The following is a 19,080-nucleotide window of genomic DNA, read 5'->3' on the forward strand; positions in this document are numbered from 1 at the left end:
TAACTCAAGAACCTGAAAAAACAGATGCTAGCTACAGTGCCCACTAAACAACGCTGAAGAAAACACATCAGGCCTTGTGCTTGAACCATCAGGACCATTATTTAATTTATTTAGACACAGCTGTGATCTCAGGACAGGAGTACACAAGACTCCAGCAAACCCTGTTTCCTTCTAAGGGATTCTCTGTTCTGACAGCACTTTTAGTTACAGAAAAATGCCCAGAGGTACTTCTGCAAAGTAAGAAATGCTAGCCAACAAAAAGTTAAGAAAAAGTCAAGTCTGCGTGCTCAAATTAAAGAATAATTCATCTCAATGTAGACTAAGGCTGAAATGGATTTAAAAATAAAACAAAAAACTCACTCTCAGCACCTAGCCTCAAATGTCTTAAGCTCTAACTCTTCAAAAGGCTCTGTGGGCAAGTAATTTGGTTCAATTCAAATCTTTACTAAGTCTGATCACAACTGCAGAACACTGAGTTTAAAAGCATTAAATAAATAAATAAATCAGAGAAAATTATTTAATTGTTACTTAGTTAAGCAAAATATTCTCCTCTTTCCTATCCCAGAGACATGTGAAACTGTTTCAGATATGGCAAGTGTCAATTAAAATGCAAAAAATAACGCTCCAATTGAATGAAAAGTATTCCTTGATAAGAACCTAAGATCTCCAAAGGTCAAATGCAGACCATCAGAAAGGATTAATTAAACCAATGAGAAAACCAAAATAAGACTAAGATCTTTTTATGTAAGCTATACAAAACCATTGTAAAACCCAAATGAAGTAAGAACAGCATAAAAGGGTAAAATTCTAGTTCAAAAGCAGAAGAGGACAGTACTGCTTAAAGAAGCAAAGCTAAGGACGCAATATGCAAAGGCAACATTTCCGTGAATCTCATACAACAGTACAGAAGCAATGAAGTACATACACACAAAAAATAGTCAAAGGCAAAAATAAGAGCATGTTTAATAACAGAATTCAAGAACCACACAAACATACAGACCACAAAATTTGTGTGAAAGGAAGAGGCAAGTCCAGAAAAAACAATAAAGGAAAACATAATTACCAGTGAATGGACAACAGCGGGAACACAAGCAGTGAGGAGAAAGATAAATAAAAAGTAAAAATAAGGCCCCTTTTACTCTGACTCCTGCAATCATGTGAACACTAGAAGACAAAGTATTAACTGAAGCAAGGCAGCTTGCAGAAAAACAAGATATGATCAACACTGAAGGGAAAATGCAACAGGTGATATCCACATGGTAATTTGTTTTGGTTCATGCAAGCAGTTCTTTCTTCCGGTTTAGAATAAAAGAAATTTTCTCTATACCAACAGCCTTCCACCAGGGGAAAAAAAAATTCAATACCCTCTATTACTTCCAAATGCTATGTTTAATTTAGCATGAGTTAAACAAATGCATAATATTCACTAAAAGTATATAGTTTTGCTTGGTTTCATAAATTATCAGTCGACTTCCAAATCAATAATCAGTACTGATGAAATGCTGAAATAGTCCTTCTCATTTTTAATCATCCACCATTAAATACAATCTTTTAAAATAAAAAAACATTGGTACACATATACACAAAGATAACCCTATCATTAATAAAAGGGCAAATATCTAATTTGACCATTAGATTCTAGATTTGTAACTCATGAAATAAAAGATTGTGTTTGAACAGCTTTGTTGCTTTGATCAGCTGCCACCTTCATATGCAAAGAAAGCAATACAGATATCTTTCTTTGAACAGCGGTGATAAAAAATACAGAATGTACCTGCAGGAAATCCCATTACATTGAATATTCTGTCCAGCTGGTCATGGTGATAAGGATTACTAGTTTTGATATCTTCTTGTCGACAATGGAATATTGGCTCTGATGTTAGCAGCTCTGCAAATATACACCCTATGGCCCAAATATCTTTAAAAAAAGGAGAACAGAAATAAAAAAAAAAAACAAAACGAAACAACAAATGAATCTTTCCAAAAGCATCTGTATGAGGTAGAATGTTAGTGTTTAGCTTATCAAGAGATATGGTCCCTGCATTGAAAACTTCAAGTTTCTATTGTAGAAGTGCAGTACTTGTCAACTTTTTCTTTTAGCTATGGATTGAGGTACCCAATTCAGTAACTACACAGGAGCTGAGAGAGTATCATACAAGTTTTTGTGGGGTTTTTAAGTGTAGCTACCACTTAACATTGTAAAAAAGTAATTTGGTTAAGAAAAAAAGTGAAGAAAACTATGGGGGTGACTGTCAACACACAAAACACAAACAAAGAAAAGCCAACCAGCATCTTGCCCATTTGCTGCCACACTGTCCTGAACAAGAAATGTGCAACTGCTGATCAGCCAAGTTTAAGTAGTACTAAATGACCCCAAAAATACAAACTGAAAAGTAGTGGTATTAGAATAAAACAAATGCTATCTATAATACCCTGAAAGAGAGTAACAAGCAAATTGCTTGAAGCCCACATACCTCACAACTTTTTCATAATATTTATTGGAAAAAAAAAAAACAAAACCCCATAACCTTTCTCTTTTAACTGTTGCTTTCATATTGTATAATCAGATAGCCTGAATTTTCCCAGTTGTTTTCTCAATTTTTTTCTAGTATATACAAATGCAATTTTTAACTCAAAGTAATGCTAGATTCAGCCTTGAATGAACAAGGTCATAAACAAGGACAAAAGCAAATAATGCAGACAGCATAACCTCACTACTCAGTGTTTTTAAACAGTCATTTTTTATCTGCATTGAAAAAATTATGTACGAAAGGCAATGACTGCTCATGCAGTTTCACACACTGCAATCAGAAGAAATGCCAGTAAAGTGAGGGAAGATGCAAATACAAAAAATTAAGCAGTTTAAAGGAACATATAAAAAATGTATCTGATCTGTAAAAGAAACACAGTATTAACAGAAAAGTAAACAAGAATACATTTAAGGCATAAACATGAGAACTGCTGACAGAAACACTGATATGATCTTAAAAAAAACCAAAAAACAAAACAAACCAAGAAAACAAAAAGATTGAGTTCTGGAAGCCTTTCAGGTTACAGAAACAACAACACAGTATGCTGACCTACAACCTCTCTGTCTATGCAAAGCAAGTGGAGTAGCTGCTGGGGAAGTTATTTCCTCCCAAAATTGGTTTCCAGCCTTTAATACATCTTTTAAACCAGCCAACAAGAGAAAAACTTCCCAGTACTTTTCCCTACAGTCTCTGTCCCTTCCATAGCAAAGCTGATCAATCCAGTAAAGGTGAATCTCCCTCCAGTTCTCTGCTGCGCTGTTCCCCCTGTTCTACAGCCAACAACAGCTCTGGCCATCCGTCATCTGTCTTTGAAGAAGACACAGAGAGGCTAAAATGCAGCTTACTTTTACAGCTTAGCTTCAGTGCAGTCACTATATTCTCCACTCTGTACATTCCTTATTTCATGTATTTATTACACTAGGTAATAACCTCTGCAATAAAATTAATGCACTGTGCCTCACAGTCATCCTAATATGAATTCTACTAGCAGTTCAAAGCTGCTTCCATATTTTTTATTGCCTCTAACAGCACTTATGAAAGTCTTGTGTGAAAGCCACAAACTAAGACTGCATGCAGGGCATTTGGAGCCAAAACCCAGTAATAGATTTCATTTCTATATATAGCCTGAGACCACAGTAAACTAAACAATTTTCAAAGATGTATGTTTCTTCAAGAAACAAGTAATGTACCTTTAACTCAGCTACTGTCCTCTGAAAAATTTATCAAAGCTTTAATATTTGGGTACAGTTACATAAAGAACAAAATAGTACATATTTGTCCAATTTACTTACCAATAGCTTTGGTATAATGCCTTGCTCCAAGAAGCAACTCTGGAGCTCGATACCAGAAGGTTACAACTACTGGATCCAAGTCTGCTAAAGGCTTCAGAGGTGAATTAAATAATCGGGCAAAGCCCATGTCAGCTGCAAAATTCAAAGAGAGATGCTTTAAAATTTGAGGGAAACTAACAATTTTATCTTTTTTTTTTTTAACAAACTGATTGAATTTACTTGTTAGCACTATCATCAATCCTAAGTAAAATGCAAAGGCGGACTGTAGCAGATATGAACTCCCTGAGCAGATTTCCTTTCTGTAGAAGTTACTGGATGGCATCACCTATGAAGTATATCATTATAAATCATTGCTAACGTGAGTCATTTACAACAAAGAATTAACCATTGTTCTGAAGAAGTGCATCAACTCCTCAGGACACTGGTAAATCCTGACTCATTTTTACCTGATATTCTCTGGTAAAATACTCCCATTATTACAGGATGTTTTTTCACAAAGCAGCAATTTTTAAAGTGAGCAAAATGCAGAGTCTGCAAAGGTTAGAATGATTTATAATACATACGTGCACATGACAAAAGCTCCCTCCTCATGAAGTTAGCTGTAGCAAGAGTTCCTTCACACAAAAACCAGCAACTAAGCCTACAGCATCTGCCTCCCTGCTGATTTTCTATCAAGGTGCATTTCCAGTATCAATATACCGGTACTAAATACCATTCAGGCTAATATTTTAAAGTTTTGGTTGTGGGCATTATATAGTTAAAAACTGTTTTTTAGAATTGGTAGTATACAACTGCCTAGAAAGTTGTCTGAACTACTAAATATAAGTCATACAGAAAAAAATGGGCAGAGACTAAAATATGCAGCTTCTCCCCCCAAATTGCTTTTCTGACCCAGAACCCCCAAATCCCAAGACAGAGTGACCCTATCATCTAGGGATATTCACATGCTGAAAAAGACTTGAATGAAATGAGATGAATAGCCACCGTGAGGGAAAAGAACCTACATGCTATAGCTCACTGAGGGAAAACAGCAGTGTAAATATGGGTCTCTAACTTGACTACACAATCCTTAATTATTTTTTCATATGCATTCCTATTTATGACTGCTTTAATGCATTTAAAAAGAGAAACATTTTACAGTTTTCTACATTAAAATATCAGTTACTCAAAATTGATCAAGTCACTAATAACTATGAATAGTAAGGAAAATTGTTGGCAGAAAGTGAATTTATGACCCAAAATTACACAGAAAGCCTATAAAAATTATTTTAAGTTAAATACCAGTTATGTATTTTTTAGAAAAATTAGTTACACTGGAAAAGTGGAAGCCCTTGGTATGTGTATAACTTCTGCATTCTTTTACTGCTGTGGCAATCTTAAGAAAAAAAGAAAAAAAAAAAAAAATCTACATTTTGATAACACACTTAGAAATCCAAGGTTCCCCTCCCTCTTTCCCCACTGGGAATGGATGGCTCAGAGGACCGGTGGCCCAATACAGAATCTTTCACCTGTCCATTAAGAGAATCTGATTTAATTTAGTTGTTTACTAAGTTATTCTCGAATTAATTCAAAACTATAAATTAAGAAATAAATGGGTGGTCTGTGTGCAATTACTAGCAAGTAGTTGTGTACAGCAAATATCACCACCACTGTCAAAAGTGAGTCCAGAGTATGATCTACATTCTCTGTTTTGGAAGCAACCCTCCATGAAGAATAAGGTAATATGAAGAAATTTTCCCTTCTGTTGTCCGTGCTGTACCTGTTTTCTGTGCAGACCTCAATCCCTGTCAACCTTAGAGCTCAGAAAGGCATTAAAAACTTTCAGAGCAGGATCTGCAGAAGCATTCAACCTTGGCCCATCGCTCCCTGGATTCCAAAGGGCAAGGGAAGGCCTACAGCAGCACCGAACGCTCCAAGAAAATCCTACCCTGAATCATTATACTAGTGATTAACAATATAGTTCAGATAAACAAAACAGTAAGAGAACAGAGCAACAATGCAGAAGAATAATCTCATAAAAGAAAGCCAGAGGGAAGTGATATAGATGAACTAGCTTTGAAAAACCCTTCCAAATGGGGCTGCATTACCATAACAAATGTAAGCAGGCTGTGCATTAGTAGTCTGCTATTACAACACTGCCATGATAATGCACAGCCTAGTACAGTTTATTATTGTTAGACTACTGTTAATTTTTATTTATGTATTTAGTTTAAAATAATTGAACTTCTACAAATTATCCTCTCACTGCAAATAGTAATTCCCACCAGAAAATGTTACAATAGTGTGGAAGTGTTGGGTCCTTTCTAATCTGGTACACCTCAGGCTAAGCATTTAGCACTAGCTCTCACTAAACATTTTGAATGGATTTCCTTGTTCTCTGGACTTTTAAGATCCCTTGTGTTTATCTCCAAGGGATCTGCCTATTCTTTCAAGAATATTTTGTAGGCTAAATGCCATCTTTGATTCCATTATAAGATTTAAGGTTTGTAGCAATGAGTAGTTCCCTATTTAGATTTTTATAAGCAGCAGCAAGATGTCATGGCATTAGAGGTAAATGGAGGAAATCTTAAAATCCCATTTTTCTCCTCCTTTCCTCCTATGTAGCTGTCATCTTTAACCCCACATCAAAATCCCCCATCCCACACAAACACCCACTTAAGCAAAATACAATGACATTTTCCACTTTTTATTTATGAGGCTACAGCATTTCATTGTCAGAACTGGTACATGGGGCTAATATGATGAAGCCAGTCACTCAGAAAACAGCATTTAGGCAATGTGCCCAGGCACATACTGGTATTACAGTGACTACTTTAGGTGGTACAACTGCACCTTCAGAACATTCTAACTTAAATGCTACACTGGGACTTATCAAAGATATAAACATACCAATTTTTACTCTTCCTCGCTCAGGACCTTCACCCATAACTAAAATATTAGCAGGTTTCTGTGGAAAAAAAAATAAATATACAATACATATACCACGATAAACCTAAACATTAGTCTCTGAAAAGTTAGTTAACCTTTGTTTTGCCAGTTTTAAACCAACTTCGTTTTGATAAAAATGACAAGTTTCTCTGTCACAGTAATGCTGTGCAAGGACCCAGACACAGGCTCTCCCTGACTGCATCTTCCTCACGTTTCTTCTTGGCGTGGCTGTGCCCCAGCACCACATTCCCTACTGACACCCTGGTGTCTGTCCTCAACACATGAGAGCTGGCAGCCACCGAGTCGCTGGGATTTCTACCCAAATTGCCCTAGATCCTTTCAGTGGGAGTGGGAGGCAGTCCCACTGCTGCCCACCACCCCCAACACAGGGATGGGAAGCCAGCTCTACAGCATGTTTTCCCCAGGGTCATTAAGCACATTTACAGACACATTGTACATAAAAAATACACAAGTGAGATACAGATGAAACATTATCATTATCACTTGATACTGGAGAGAAAACTCATCTAAATTATTCCTATTTACAAGTGTTTACCAATTCACACAGCTGCAAAACTGGAAAGCATTGCCTATATATTATTTTTCTGTCTTCCCTTTGTTTGTTTTACTATGGAGGCAAGTTAAAGAACTGAGCTAGAGTTCAGCTGGTTAGAAACATGACAACTCACTTCATAATCCTCTATTTTCTGCTGTCCTGTTTCTCATAATCCATTCTCAGCATCTGTAGTCAGAGGATTTTTCAATTCCTAACACAGTTTATAAAATGAAACCTGCAGTGCTTATTTTAAGGGAAAAAAGTAAAGAAACTCACAACTAAAGCTGATAATGTATGCCAGACTTGTTCTCAAATGGAGTGATTTAGATACCCATTCATTCTGTAAATCCTGGACAAAACAGGGACTCCTATTCAGTTGTGACCTGTAAGATTATAATAAGGCTGAGTTACAGCTCTTGCTTTGCTTTTCCAGTTTAAATTGATCTGAAGATAAAGAGTACCCCAGCAAAACAGTTTAGACTACCTAAAAGTTAACATAGTAAATCCTAGTATCTTAATGTGATGTCTTAAACACATTCTAGGATATTCTCAAGCCTTTCTGGATCTATCAGGCTCTAATGTAAACACATGCAAAGAGGCAGAAGACCACAATTCGATATCAACCTAGAAGTAATTCTTATTGTGTAAAACAAGGTACAAAAAAATTAGTAATCCAGCAAAATATTTCCTTGAGAAATTAAATTACTGTTGTTTATGAAAGGCTCCAAAATGGATTTCTAAAACTCTACAATGCATGGAAAAATATGTAAAAAGAATCTGAGGTATTTCATTTCTGAGAACAGGTTAAGGATGGAGGATGTTATCAAAATTTAAGATATATTCCACTGTCTTTCCAACAGCAGTAAGAACAGATCCAACTTGTGCTGTATTAGCTCTGTGAAAGAAATTGTCCCCCATAGCACCACCAACCCTTTTTGGGTTTTTTGTTGGGTTTGTTTTTTTGTTTTGTTTTTTTTTAATAAAGGCATATGCTCCAGGTAAGTACTGCTTCAACGTCAAGAAATGCAGTATGTGGGCACACAGCTCTCAAAGCATTCCATTTAGATTGCGTCTACAAAAATCCTAAAAATAAACAAGCAGCATACATCTTTAAATTCAGAGTCAGTGCTGAACTTTATGGCAATTCAATTCGCTAGGTATAAAAACCACATCATTTCACCACAGAAATCTTTCTATTGCTACACAGTGACTCAAAGAACAAATCCACATCTTTTACAAAATCTGCTTCAATATATATGGGGTGTTAACAAGCTACACACCTAATTATTATGTTTTCAGTAGCGTTAACAATACATTACACAGGCACTAGAAATTTTCAGATATATTATAATACATGGATATAATATATAAAGTACCATTTTTCTCCTGGAAATTCACAGGTTGATAATATTCTACAAAAATGCTTTTAACGTCCTCATGATATTGTCACCTTAAACTATTTTACTGTTTGGATTTTGGTAAGGACAAGAAGCCCTATTCACAAAGACTGCTTTATACCAGATGACTAATCAGCACAGCACTGGGTAACAATTCCTGCACCAAAGATCTTCTAACCTAAGTTCAAGGCAAGTAGAGATGAGACGAGAAAGCACAATAGGACAGTGCTAGTTAGTAAAGTAAGTATCAACAGCTTGATTCACACTCAGATTTCAGAAGGTACAGAACACATTTAACAATAGAGACAATTTAGAAATCTGTGTAGGAGTCTTCTAAAGCCGCAAAATAAAAGAAAAAATCCCTCAGTGTGGAATACTCAGTTCACCTTTTTCTAAAGTCAAAGGCCCTTCACTGAAACAGCTCTGTTTGGAACAGAAGATTCTTCCTACAGACAAAAATATTTATATAGTCACATCACTGTAAAAATACAACATCACAGCTCAAAAAAATAATAAATTTAAATTAGATGTCTTATTCTGGAGGCTTCCATTTCTAAAATGATTGTATGCATAGACTGGAACAACGTTTTTAGTTCAAAAAACTTTCCAAACAATTAAATTTAAATTCAATAGGCGGATATCTACCCGAAATCAGTATAGGGATAGTGCTGGTATACCTAAAGCATATGTATTTTGAAGAATCCCTGAAAAACACGGAAGTCCACTAACAAAAGTCAATACATGGGTCAGGAATTATTGTTAGGTACTTTTTAATCAAGTCCACTATCTGGAGAAAAAAGCCTGAACAACTCCCCAGATTTGTCTCTTTGGGCAACTCATTACACATTAGAAACTTATTTGCAAAAAAAAATAAGCAGTCATTAGAAACAGAAGGGAGAAATCTGGATAAGCATTAGTTAAATTTGTTAATTTTCAGTTTAATTCTAATTATCCAGAGGAAATTGAAGTTGAAACTGCTTATTCAAATCACTTGGGCTGAGAAAGTGAAGCAAAATCTTTCAGCAGTTCTTATCCTGTGTTCTGAAAACACTCTACTTTAAGGCAGCTATATTTTTTTTATAACTACAAATTATCAACTTAAAGTCCCTGATTTTTGTACTAATAAAGGCATAATTACTTTTGCCATTCAGTAAACTAATTTGTGCATGCCAGACAAATGCAAATAAGAAACCTGTTATGATCCTAAACCAAATGCGAAGAACCATGCAGTGATGTACAGCTGAGTATTTCAGAGACCAACAAAAGTGTCTGGCAATTCTGTAGAACTAAATTCAAGAAAAATCACCCTTCTCCTCCCAAATCCACCTCAGCAGCAGGGGGAGAATTCATTCTCATGAAAGAATGACCTTGTGACCATGGCATAGCAGTAAATCTTATCTTGTCCTGTATTTGGCTTTGTATGTCCTTCTTATGATTCCTGGACAAGTCCTAATCTTGTGCATTTGAATCACTATTGCTGTTGAAAACAGAATAAAGATCCTCAATGAAATATTTTTAGGCACTTCTAATTTAACAATTATTTGCAAAGTGCAAAAAGAAATCCTAAAAAGCAGGCTAATTTCCAACAAGGGAGGTAAAAACCCAGAGAGGTTCACGGATCTGTGAAGAACTTGAGACAGTCACCTTCACCCATCTGCCTGATTTCACACAATACTGCTCGTGTTCACTCTGATCCTGAAGTCTCTGGTGATCAAGGCTGCACAATTCCCGTGCAATCTTCTCTCTTTCATTCTTCTCCATCGCAGTGTCTTTCCTTTCCTTCTAACACAACAGACAAGGTTAGTCCCATTGCCCCTTCTGTTCTTCAGCAGCAGAAGGCACAGAAGCCACTGCAAGAACTTCTTACACTTCCTGGGACAAACATCTCTCTTCAGTCCTATCACCTAGATTAAAAAAAACCCCAAAAACTCTCTCCTGCTCTGTTTCCTAGTAGGCTATTTTTTTTCCTGTATCTGTGATCATTCTTGCTGATTCCCTCAAGCTGTTCTGCCTTGGGCCACCCATTTCTTTGAACTCAAATGTTCCAAATTACACACTGCTCCTGCTGAGGCTTCACTAATGCTAAATGCAGTGGAGGGATTGGTTTACATGCCTTGCACAGCATCTTCCACTTTATATGATCCCAGCATGGTATCCTGCCTCACTCTGTAAGGCTATTGATTCATGTTAAGGTTACCAGCCACTCATAGTCTTCACATCTTTTCGGCAGGACTACTGCTTTGAACGAACACTGCAGTCACATACTGCTTCTTAACATACACGGAAAATGTTGTGTTCTTTCCACAGAGGGGAAACTAGACTTCAGAATTTATCTGAATTGCTGTTTTGAAGGCAAAAACACAAACAAAATGAAAATTATACCAGTCTATGTCTTGATGAGATGTGACAAAAAAAGTCATTCCTGCTGCTCAGAGCAAGTTATTGATAGTAGCAGGAAACAATTATTTATTTCATGTTTGTATACTAGATGTCTGGAAATAACAGGACATTGTCTCATGCTCCAGGTAAAGTATTTTGTTGTTGGGCCCTCCTTTCACTAAGCTCTACTCACCAAAGCAGTGAGGAACAAACTGGGCATTTTTAGACAGCTTAGACATTGCAATTTTTGATACTTAGTACTTTTAGCATCAAACTAGGTCTGCAGGAACTATTATTCCATGTATGTTTTGCTCCTAGTCTGTTTCTGAAATCACCAGTTTTCAAAGACTGATTTTAAACATAGGTATCAGTGAGTAATCTAAACTGCTCTGAATTACCTATTATGGTATTATAATGTGGATGCTACCTCCTCCCCATGTTATTAACTTTTTGCAACATTTCTATGTATAATAATAAACAGACTCATACCCTTTACACCTCCTTTTTAATGCACCTTTTAATACGGTTTTAGTATAATCCTAACCAATTTTCATTCGGATAATCCAATACTCCAGAGTTTGGCTCCTAAAACATTGCTCAGTAGAGGATTCACAGGGATTGTTAGCCACTGCTATTTGCGCATCATTAATGTCTGTGCCACCCAATTACAGACCTGGCCGTGCCATCCATTTCTACCTGCGATGAGCCACAATAATTTACAAGAACGTAACACTGGTTTTCAATTTAAAAAAAACAGCAGTTTAACTTTAAAAGAACAATACTTAGCAAAGGGCTTTTATCCCTAAATTATTTTGCTTTTGCAACCATGACCTCAACAATGATTCTATTATGATTTATAGTGAACGACTTCTTTAGACTTCAAAGTATCATATCAAACAATATAGGAACAGATTTAAAAACACAACCCCACAATCATACAAAGCCATAACTGAACTTCTTCAACAGTATGTGAGCAAACGCCTGGGAAGCATGAAACATAAGTTAGAAATCACTTGCTCTGAAGAAAAAAACAAAAAGGTTTTGAAAGACAACTGCAAGGGCTTAACAAGTTGCAGCCTATTCAGAACAGCACTTTTGTGACATAATGGTAAAAATTGTAACATCCTGATGTGGTTTATCAGGTTAGGTCCTCCAACAAGAAAAGCTGTGCAGCAAAACCTACTAGCCTTCAGCTTGGCTTGAATTCACACACCATCTCAAGGTCTATGACTCACAAAAGATGCAATGTTAATGCTTCTTCTGGCACATCTCTAACAACCTTGTTGATCTTCAAGCAGTCATAACCTACACCAAAACATTTCCTTACTATCAAGGTGGGATGCTCCCTTATTGCATTCTCAGGGACTGGAACTGTCCTTTTGCAACATTTTATGGTTAGAAAAAATAATTGCATTTTCATTCCAAAATAATTCCATTTTCTTTCCATTTTGAACAAAACTGACTACTTCAATGCTAAATAGTACTCCAGCACTGTGTCAGTATAACCTTATTCAAATTATAGTATCAGCACTTTTCTGAAGTTAACTTCTTTCCTTGAATTCAAAGATGTGCATTCACAATCAAGACAACTTTGTTGCATCTACTAACTGATTGGGGCTTTAAAATATATTATAATCAAAAGACCAAGACAAACACTGTTGAAAACAATGGCCCCAGAGAACGCAAGAATTAAATCTAAACATTAAAATATTCTTTTTGATTAGAAAACACATGAATTGTAAAAAGCACTGGAAAATTAAGAAAGCCTATTTTAATCTAATATATCCTGCTAATTATCTTCTTATAAAGAACATCTCAGCACTCTTTTAAAATAAATAAATTGAGCATCTAAATAAAATTCTCATTAAAACTAGGAGACATTAAAATTACCAGTAACAGCCAAACAAAAACAAACCCCTAAATTATCAAAAGCACACGTGTCCAAAAGTTTTAAAAGTACAGGAAGTATTTGGATAGGATAGAAAATAGAGGGATGCTGTATCTATGCCAATGGGGCCTTCTGCTAGTTACCATCAACCATATTTTATCTCTGTTTCAGCCTGATGAAAGCTGCTGGTCTAACTATTATGTTTTTATGCTCTGAACACACTCCAAAAATTTCCTTTCACTGCTGTCACTCAATTACTGCCAACTTGGGGCAATGTAACTTATTAAAGGCTTGCACACTGCCTAATACACAGACTTTTCTCACTTTCACTGGAACTGAATTCAAGCTGAATAAAAAAAATTAATTACACTTTTCAGGCCAATTCTTTCACTCCCTAAAAATGTACGTCGGGACAAGCTGCAGGGTGTGACTTTCTGTACTAAGCCTCCAAGCAAGGAAAGGTGAGTATCATAGGCAAAAATATTATTATAGCAGGAAAATCTACCCATGTCCAATATCATTGACACATCATTCAAAAGTGTAGTAACTAACTTAATTCATTAAAACGAACAGTCTTCAAGAAAATAGATTTCCTGTGGGTTTTACTACAGCAGCGAGTACCCTGTCCAAAGGTTAGGATGACTCTGGATGCTGTGGACACATCAGAGCAGGATCAAATGCAAGAGGAGAGCTCCGAAACTGGTTTTTAGGTACTATGTTATCCCATATACAATTCGACCTCCCTTTTAAATTCAAAGTGCTGCCTCACAAGTAAGGATTTTGAATGTGTAATAAAAACCCAAGTACCATTTTTGCTCAGTAGTTTTGTTGGAGCAGTTTCTGCAGGGTGACAGGCAGTACAGTACAGCAGTACTGTAATCTCATACATAGCAAAACTTTCACACAAAGGCAGAAAATTGCCTTAGTTTACTCTTTGGTTTGCATGCAGTTGTGTTAACCCTTGCCATTTTCTTTAAAAGCCCTATTTTGCTGTTATTTTTCATTTAAGTAATACTTCCATATCACCCTACTTGTATGGATTAATTGTCAACTCCTCCCTGTTCTGGATTAAGAAAAAGTACCAAAGGTGAAAAGCCCACGTAAGTTACTACTGTGCACTTTCCAGTGGTTGCATGGGCTTTGCTTGTATTTACCTGTTAGAGCACTTTTGTGCACAGAACAAATACAGTATTTCCAACTATACCCCAAATACCTTGTTTTGTGTCATTCATGTTCAGAGTAAGACAGATGAAGCCAGGAGTTCATAAAGAACAAGCTTTTACATAGGATAACTGTGTTCTATTCATAAGTTTATTTTAAAACTCCTCAGATAAGAGTTACTCAAAGGCCTGTTTCCTTATCATTTTTTCCTCTACATCATGAATATAGATCATTCATACAGAACATAGCCTTTTCTTTGTACAGCAGACTGCAGTGAAAACACTTATTATGGCTATTTCCTGCATTTTGAACAATCCATACTCCTTTCACAGTATTTTATACTGTGATAACTTTTCCACAACCTAACAAGATATTTAGTAGTAAAAAATCCAACAAACTAAAATGCAAACTGCATTTAAGTGTTTCCAAAATCATACCCTAGGGTTTTTACTAAATCCTACTGCAGGATTTTTCTTGACTAAACTTACTTTAAAGGTACATTTGTGATCAAAGAGATTCTGGGCCTCCATACTTCTCTAAGGTCAGAACCACAACTTATGCTGGTATTTTTTCCACTTGACTAGTGCAGCTCATCACCTTCATGGCAGGAATTAGATCTGAAGTTTCTAGCATGCCTTTCCTCTGTAGAACTCTTACCTCTATTTGTATTTACATATATGGATATGAGAGTTCCTGCAGTCAGTTTAGTGTAACTACTGCATGGCAATGCACTGAGATGACAGAGTTTGCCTTCAAACAGTGAAGGATTACTTACATTACTCTTTCCAGCACCAGAATCAGGTATCTGGCCATCTTGGAAAGCCAGCACATGAAAAAACAAGTTAGTAACAAAAGAACAAATTTATAGCTACAGAAAAGAAAGAAATCTAATAGTCTGCCCATCAGCCGATATATTTTCATCCCCCAGTGTGCAATATATGGATACATGCAGATAGATATAAGTAATCATCTACAAATTATATTCTTCAATGTATTACTTAAATTACACCATTCTACTTCAGTTATCAATTTACTTAAATTACCTGGATTTTTAAAAAGTCAAAATATTTCTAAGCTTGGAAAAAGGCAACAGAAGTATTTCAGCATTTGGCCCTGGCTGAACTATCAATACATTTCTCCCAGAACACATGCCCTCCTCTATTTGACATTCGCTTTTCATGACATTGAAAGAAATGGTCTGTTTTGGTACCACATCTTTTTACCAAATGTGCCTGAAATTTGCTAACAGATACAAAGGTTACTTGAGGAAACTAGGAAAAAACCAGCATGTCCAGGTAAGCTTTGTATCCTTAAGCAACCACACAGAATCAACAGACCAACATAAGCTTTTTTTTAATTGTATAACATGCAACACAACTTGCATTTTTTAAACTATTTTTTCGTAGAGACTGTAGAAGTCATGCTATCATTTTGTGTATCTACAACTCTAAAGTACCACTTTGTTTCCAGTTTAGAAGTCAGTATGCAGTATGAAGACACATGTATTTCTGGTGCTGTAATTAAATGTATATTCCACCAGACAAGGACAAACTTCCCAAAGGCACAGAAAAGGCCTGAATTGGTTTCACATCCTGTAAGGTAAAGATGCAAATGGTTATAAAGACCAGTTCTGAAACATTCTATTTGAAGGGCTCCAGGGGAATGAGGAGAAAAGGAAACAAAACCAGTTCTGTTCACATTTATAGCATTTGTAGCCATACAAAGAAAACCTACAAGTTACTTTTGGATTCAAAATCGGAGTTTCCCTTTTGCAACAGTTTTCACTGCCTGTTAACTGGTCCAAGATTGCTGGTTAAAATTATTCCATGTACAATGATGTAGAAATGTCAGGAAAAAAATAGTCTGCTTCCATCGCTTCTTGTGTCTGACAGTTCTGCAGCAGATAAGGCAAAAATATCTCACTAAAACATCAATAATCATGTAATGCAATTTCATGCCTACAAATTCTCATCTGTGTTGCACTTGTCTGCCCCTAACATATCTGGTGGCACTTCAATAAGCAGTCTTACTTTTTCCATTTATTTTCTGCACCTTGTACTTCTTTCATTTAGAAGTCTACAATGATTTCAGAATGCCAGTTTCAGAAACTTTACCTGCACTTCCTCTAGGCCATAACAGTGTCTGCGTACTTGTGCCTAAGTTTGGTCATATTATTGGCTTGGTAAATTAGCAAAGCTCCCCTTATAATACATATATTGCTTCACCTTGACTTTCCCTTTAAACTTTGGACAGAGATTGTATTTACTCTAGTTTCAAAACAAGATATATTCATTAATAGAGAAAAAAATTGTCGTCAGTATTACTGCCAGTTTTAAACATAAAGTTTGTGAGACTTGGGTTTTATCACTACACAGGATTAATTATTTTGAGAATTGTTTATGGAAAAGAAATACTGAACTAAAAAGAAGAAAAACTAAATTTAGGTTCCACCAGACAAAATATAAGTGAGTACCCCAGACACACTGATATAGTCAGACCTTTTGGAAACACCTACCAAAGATAATGAAAGGCTACAAAAAAATTACAGATAGGGTTGGGCTTGACAATCAAGCAAATGGAGCTTTAAATAAAGGCAGCAGTCTGAGACACAGATTTGAAAAACCTGTACCTGGAATAGATATTTCTGTCCTTTCCTTTCACCCCTAGATTCATTTATATCAAGCAAATAAGTGAGCTTTTCACTTGTAATCAGAAAAATATCCATCAAATCTTCCCCTATTTAGCACTCCATCTTGTTATAAATTGGAATCTAAATTTATGTGGTAAAAGATTATCAAATACCTTTTAGGACCGATTTAGAATTTTTGCTAAACATCAGTTCTTGGATAAAAATTTTTAAGTGTTATCTGTTGATCTCACAGGCTGCATACATCTTGGGAGTCTGTACTATTCTTTCACAACCCTTACTTAAAACTTGTTAAATGGCCTTACATTTTCTTATAAGTCCTAAGATTACAGATGATCAAACTGTAAAAAGCTATGAAAGATTACATTCAGATTCAAAAATTGCTTGAAGGGACGCAGCCTGTGAATTAAAAAAAATTAAATCTTTTTAGTTTCTTTAAAGATTGACAATTTCCAAAATCACCAAGAAGTCTTGCAGTGAAGGCCCAAATACAACTGGAAGAATAGACTGAGAATTTTAATTTGTATTTTCCATTTGATTTCACTTAGCATCTTCATCAGCATCTTCATCATCTACTTAGCATCTTCAGCAAAGAATAAAAAGATATAGGACTAATCCAAGAGAGGTCTAAAAATACAAATCTCTGTAAAATTTTAATCCTGTAGAATTGACAGTTTTTTAATATCTTAATACTTGGGTATCTCTTTCTAGAGATATTGCCATGACACAAATGTTTCGTACCAAAGTCTGTAACAACTGATGATCCAGTAGAAGTATATCCTTCATTTTTTGACCACACAGCTTCTAAAAAGATTTTCGGGAATACATCACCTTTTCCCTCAGGAAAAGAAAATGGTACCATGTCATAACTCTCATCATACTGCAGTCAAGATACATTGCAAAAATGTCCTGCTGCACTTCAAAGATTGGGTATTTCACTGCTTTCTTCACATTGTTCCTTATTCCTTAGGAGCTGTCTGAGCTTTCACATTCATCTTACACCTGTTCCCACATAGGCACCCCTTGCACCTGGCATCTCTTGATTTGTCATGAGCTGGATTTTAGACTTTGAAAGAGCATTAATTGAATTTTTCAAGACAAATCAAATGGTGAAGATACAATTCATTCACAGAATGGCTGAGGCTGGAAGGCATCGCTGGAAATCATCTGCCAGCTTGTTGAGGGTGTGCTCTGTCTCACTGTTCAGGTTACCAACGAGGATGTTAAAACAGCACTTAACTCAGAATCAGCCCTTGGGACACTCCACCAGTGAATGGTGTCCAGCTTAACTTTCTGGCACTGATCAGAATCCTTTTAGCCCTTCAACTCATCCAGTTGTCGATCCCCTTCACTGTGCACTTCCTGGTGTGTACTTCATTAGCTTGTCTACAAGGATGGATGGGATGCAGAGTTGAAAGCCTGACTAAAGCAGGCAACATCAACTGCTGTTATCCCATCCATCGCACCAGTCTTTGAAGGCTTTCAGGTTGGCCAAGCACTATATTCCCTTCATAAAAAATCCATGCTGACTACTCTCAATCACCTTGGTATCTTCCAAATGTTTGAAAATGTCTTCCAGGAGGATGTGATCCATCACCCTTCCAGTGATCGAGGTGAGAGTGACTGGAATGTAATTTCCCAGACTCTCCTTGAAGGCTGGAGTGACATTTGCTTTCTTCCCCTCAGGAACTTCCCCTGATGGCTATGACCTTTCAAAGAGAGTGGTCTCACAATTATTTGCATATATGAATATGAAGCACATGATTTTATATATCTCTACAGGCTTCTCTATGGTGAACTCAAAGATCTCTCCCTGCTTTTCTAACTAGAAGGCTGGTAGCACTGCAACAATATGCTCTATTTCTACTTTTAAATCTGCATTTGTACAAAATTGACAGACATTACCTAGTCAAAAGTTTGACCTAACAGGCTGTTTTCTTCAGGTTTTTCTGGGTTGCTTCTATGTTTTGTTTTTTTTTTTTTTAATCACTGCTATGAGCACCACCTACTAAAATTTTGCAGTCTCTTTTGATCACATCTACATTTTCATTACTTATTGGTTTGAAAGTTTAATCTAGTACACTAAGAAAGTGCTCAGAAAGGCAGGCAAGGGAGTAGTCATGCTCCCTGTAAATAAAACATTAAGAAACACTAGATAATATTATTTTTAGCTATGGAATATTTAGAACTATAGTACAGTACAACTCACAGGAAAGCATGTAATTATAAGAATACGCAAGAAAATAAAGTTCTGCCAGACACACTGTTCTTTTGTGATCTCATTAAAGTACACACCTAATG

The 19,080-nt window shown here is 36.1% G+C and overlaps 1 protein-coding gene across 7 annotated transcripts in view; it reads right to left on the reverse strand.

Annotated features, from left to right (window-relative positions):
• The window catches only part of CDK8 (cyclin dependent kinase 8), a 74,899-nt gene that overhangs the window by 13,656 nt on the left and 42,163 nt on the right, over positions 1-19,080 (reverse strand). For 4 of the 7 annotated variants that reach the window (XM_069013089.1, XM_069013079.1, XM_069013109.1 and 1 more), the window contains 3 exons: positions 6,713-6,770; positions 3,824-3,955; positions 1,775-1,918 (listed from right to left, as the gene is read on the reverse strand). In XM_069013089.1, coding sequence (XP_068869190.1) covers positions 1,775-1,918; positions 3,824-3,955; positions 6,713-6,770 — 334 coding nt within the window. Of the gene's footprint in view, positions 1-1,774; positions 1,919-3,823; positions 3,956-6,712; positions 6,771-7,583; positions 7,663-19,080 lie in introns of those variants that run through there. The other 3 variants (XM_069013120.1, XM_069013098.1, XM_069013121.1) reach the window with 3 other exon arrangements.

This window comes from Aphelocoma coerulescens, chromosome 1, assembly GCF_041296385.1.
Source record: "Aphelocoma coerulescens isolate FSJ_1873_10779 chromosome 1, UR_Acoe_1.0, whole genome shotgun sequence".
Taxonomy (NCBI): Eukaryota; Metazoa; Chordata; class Aves; order Passeriformes; family Corvidae; genus Aphelocoma; species Aphelocoma coerulescens.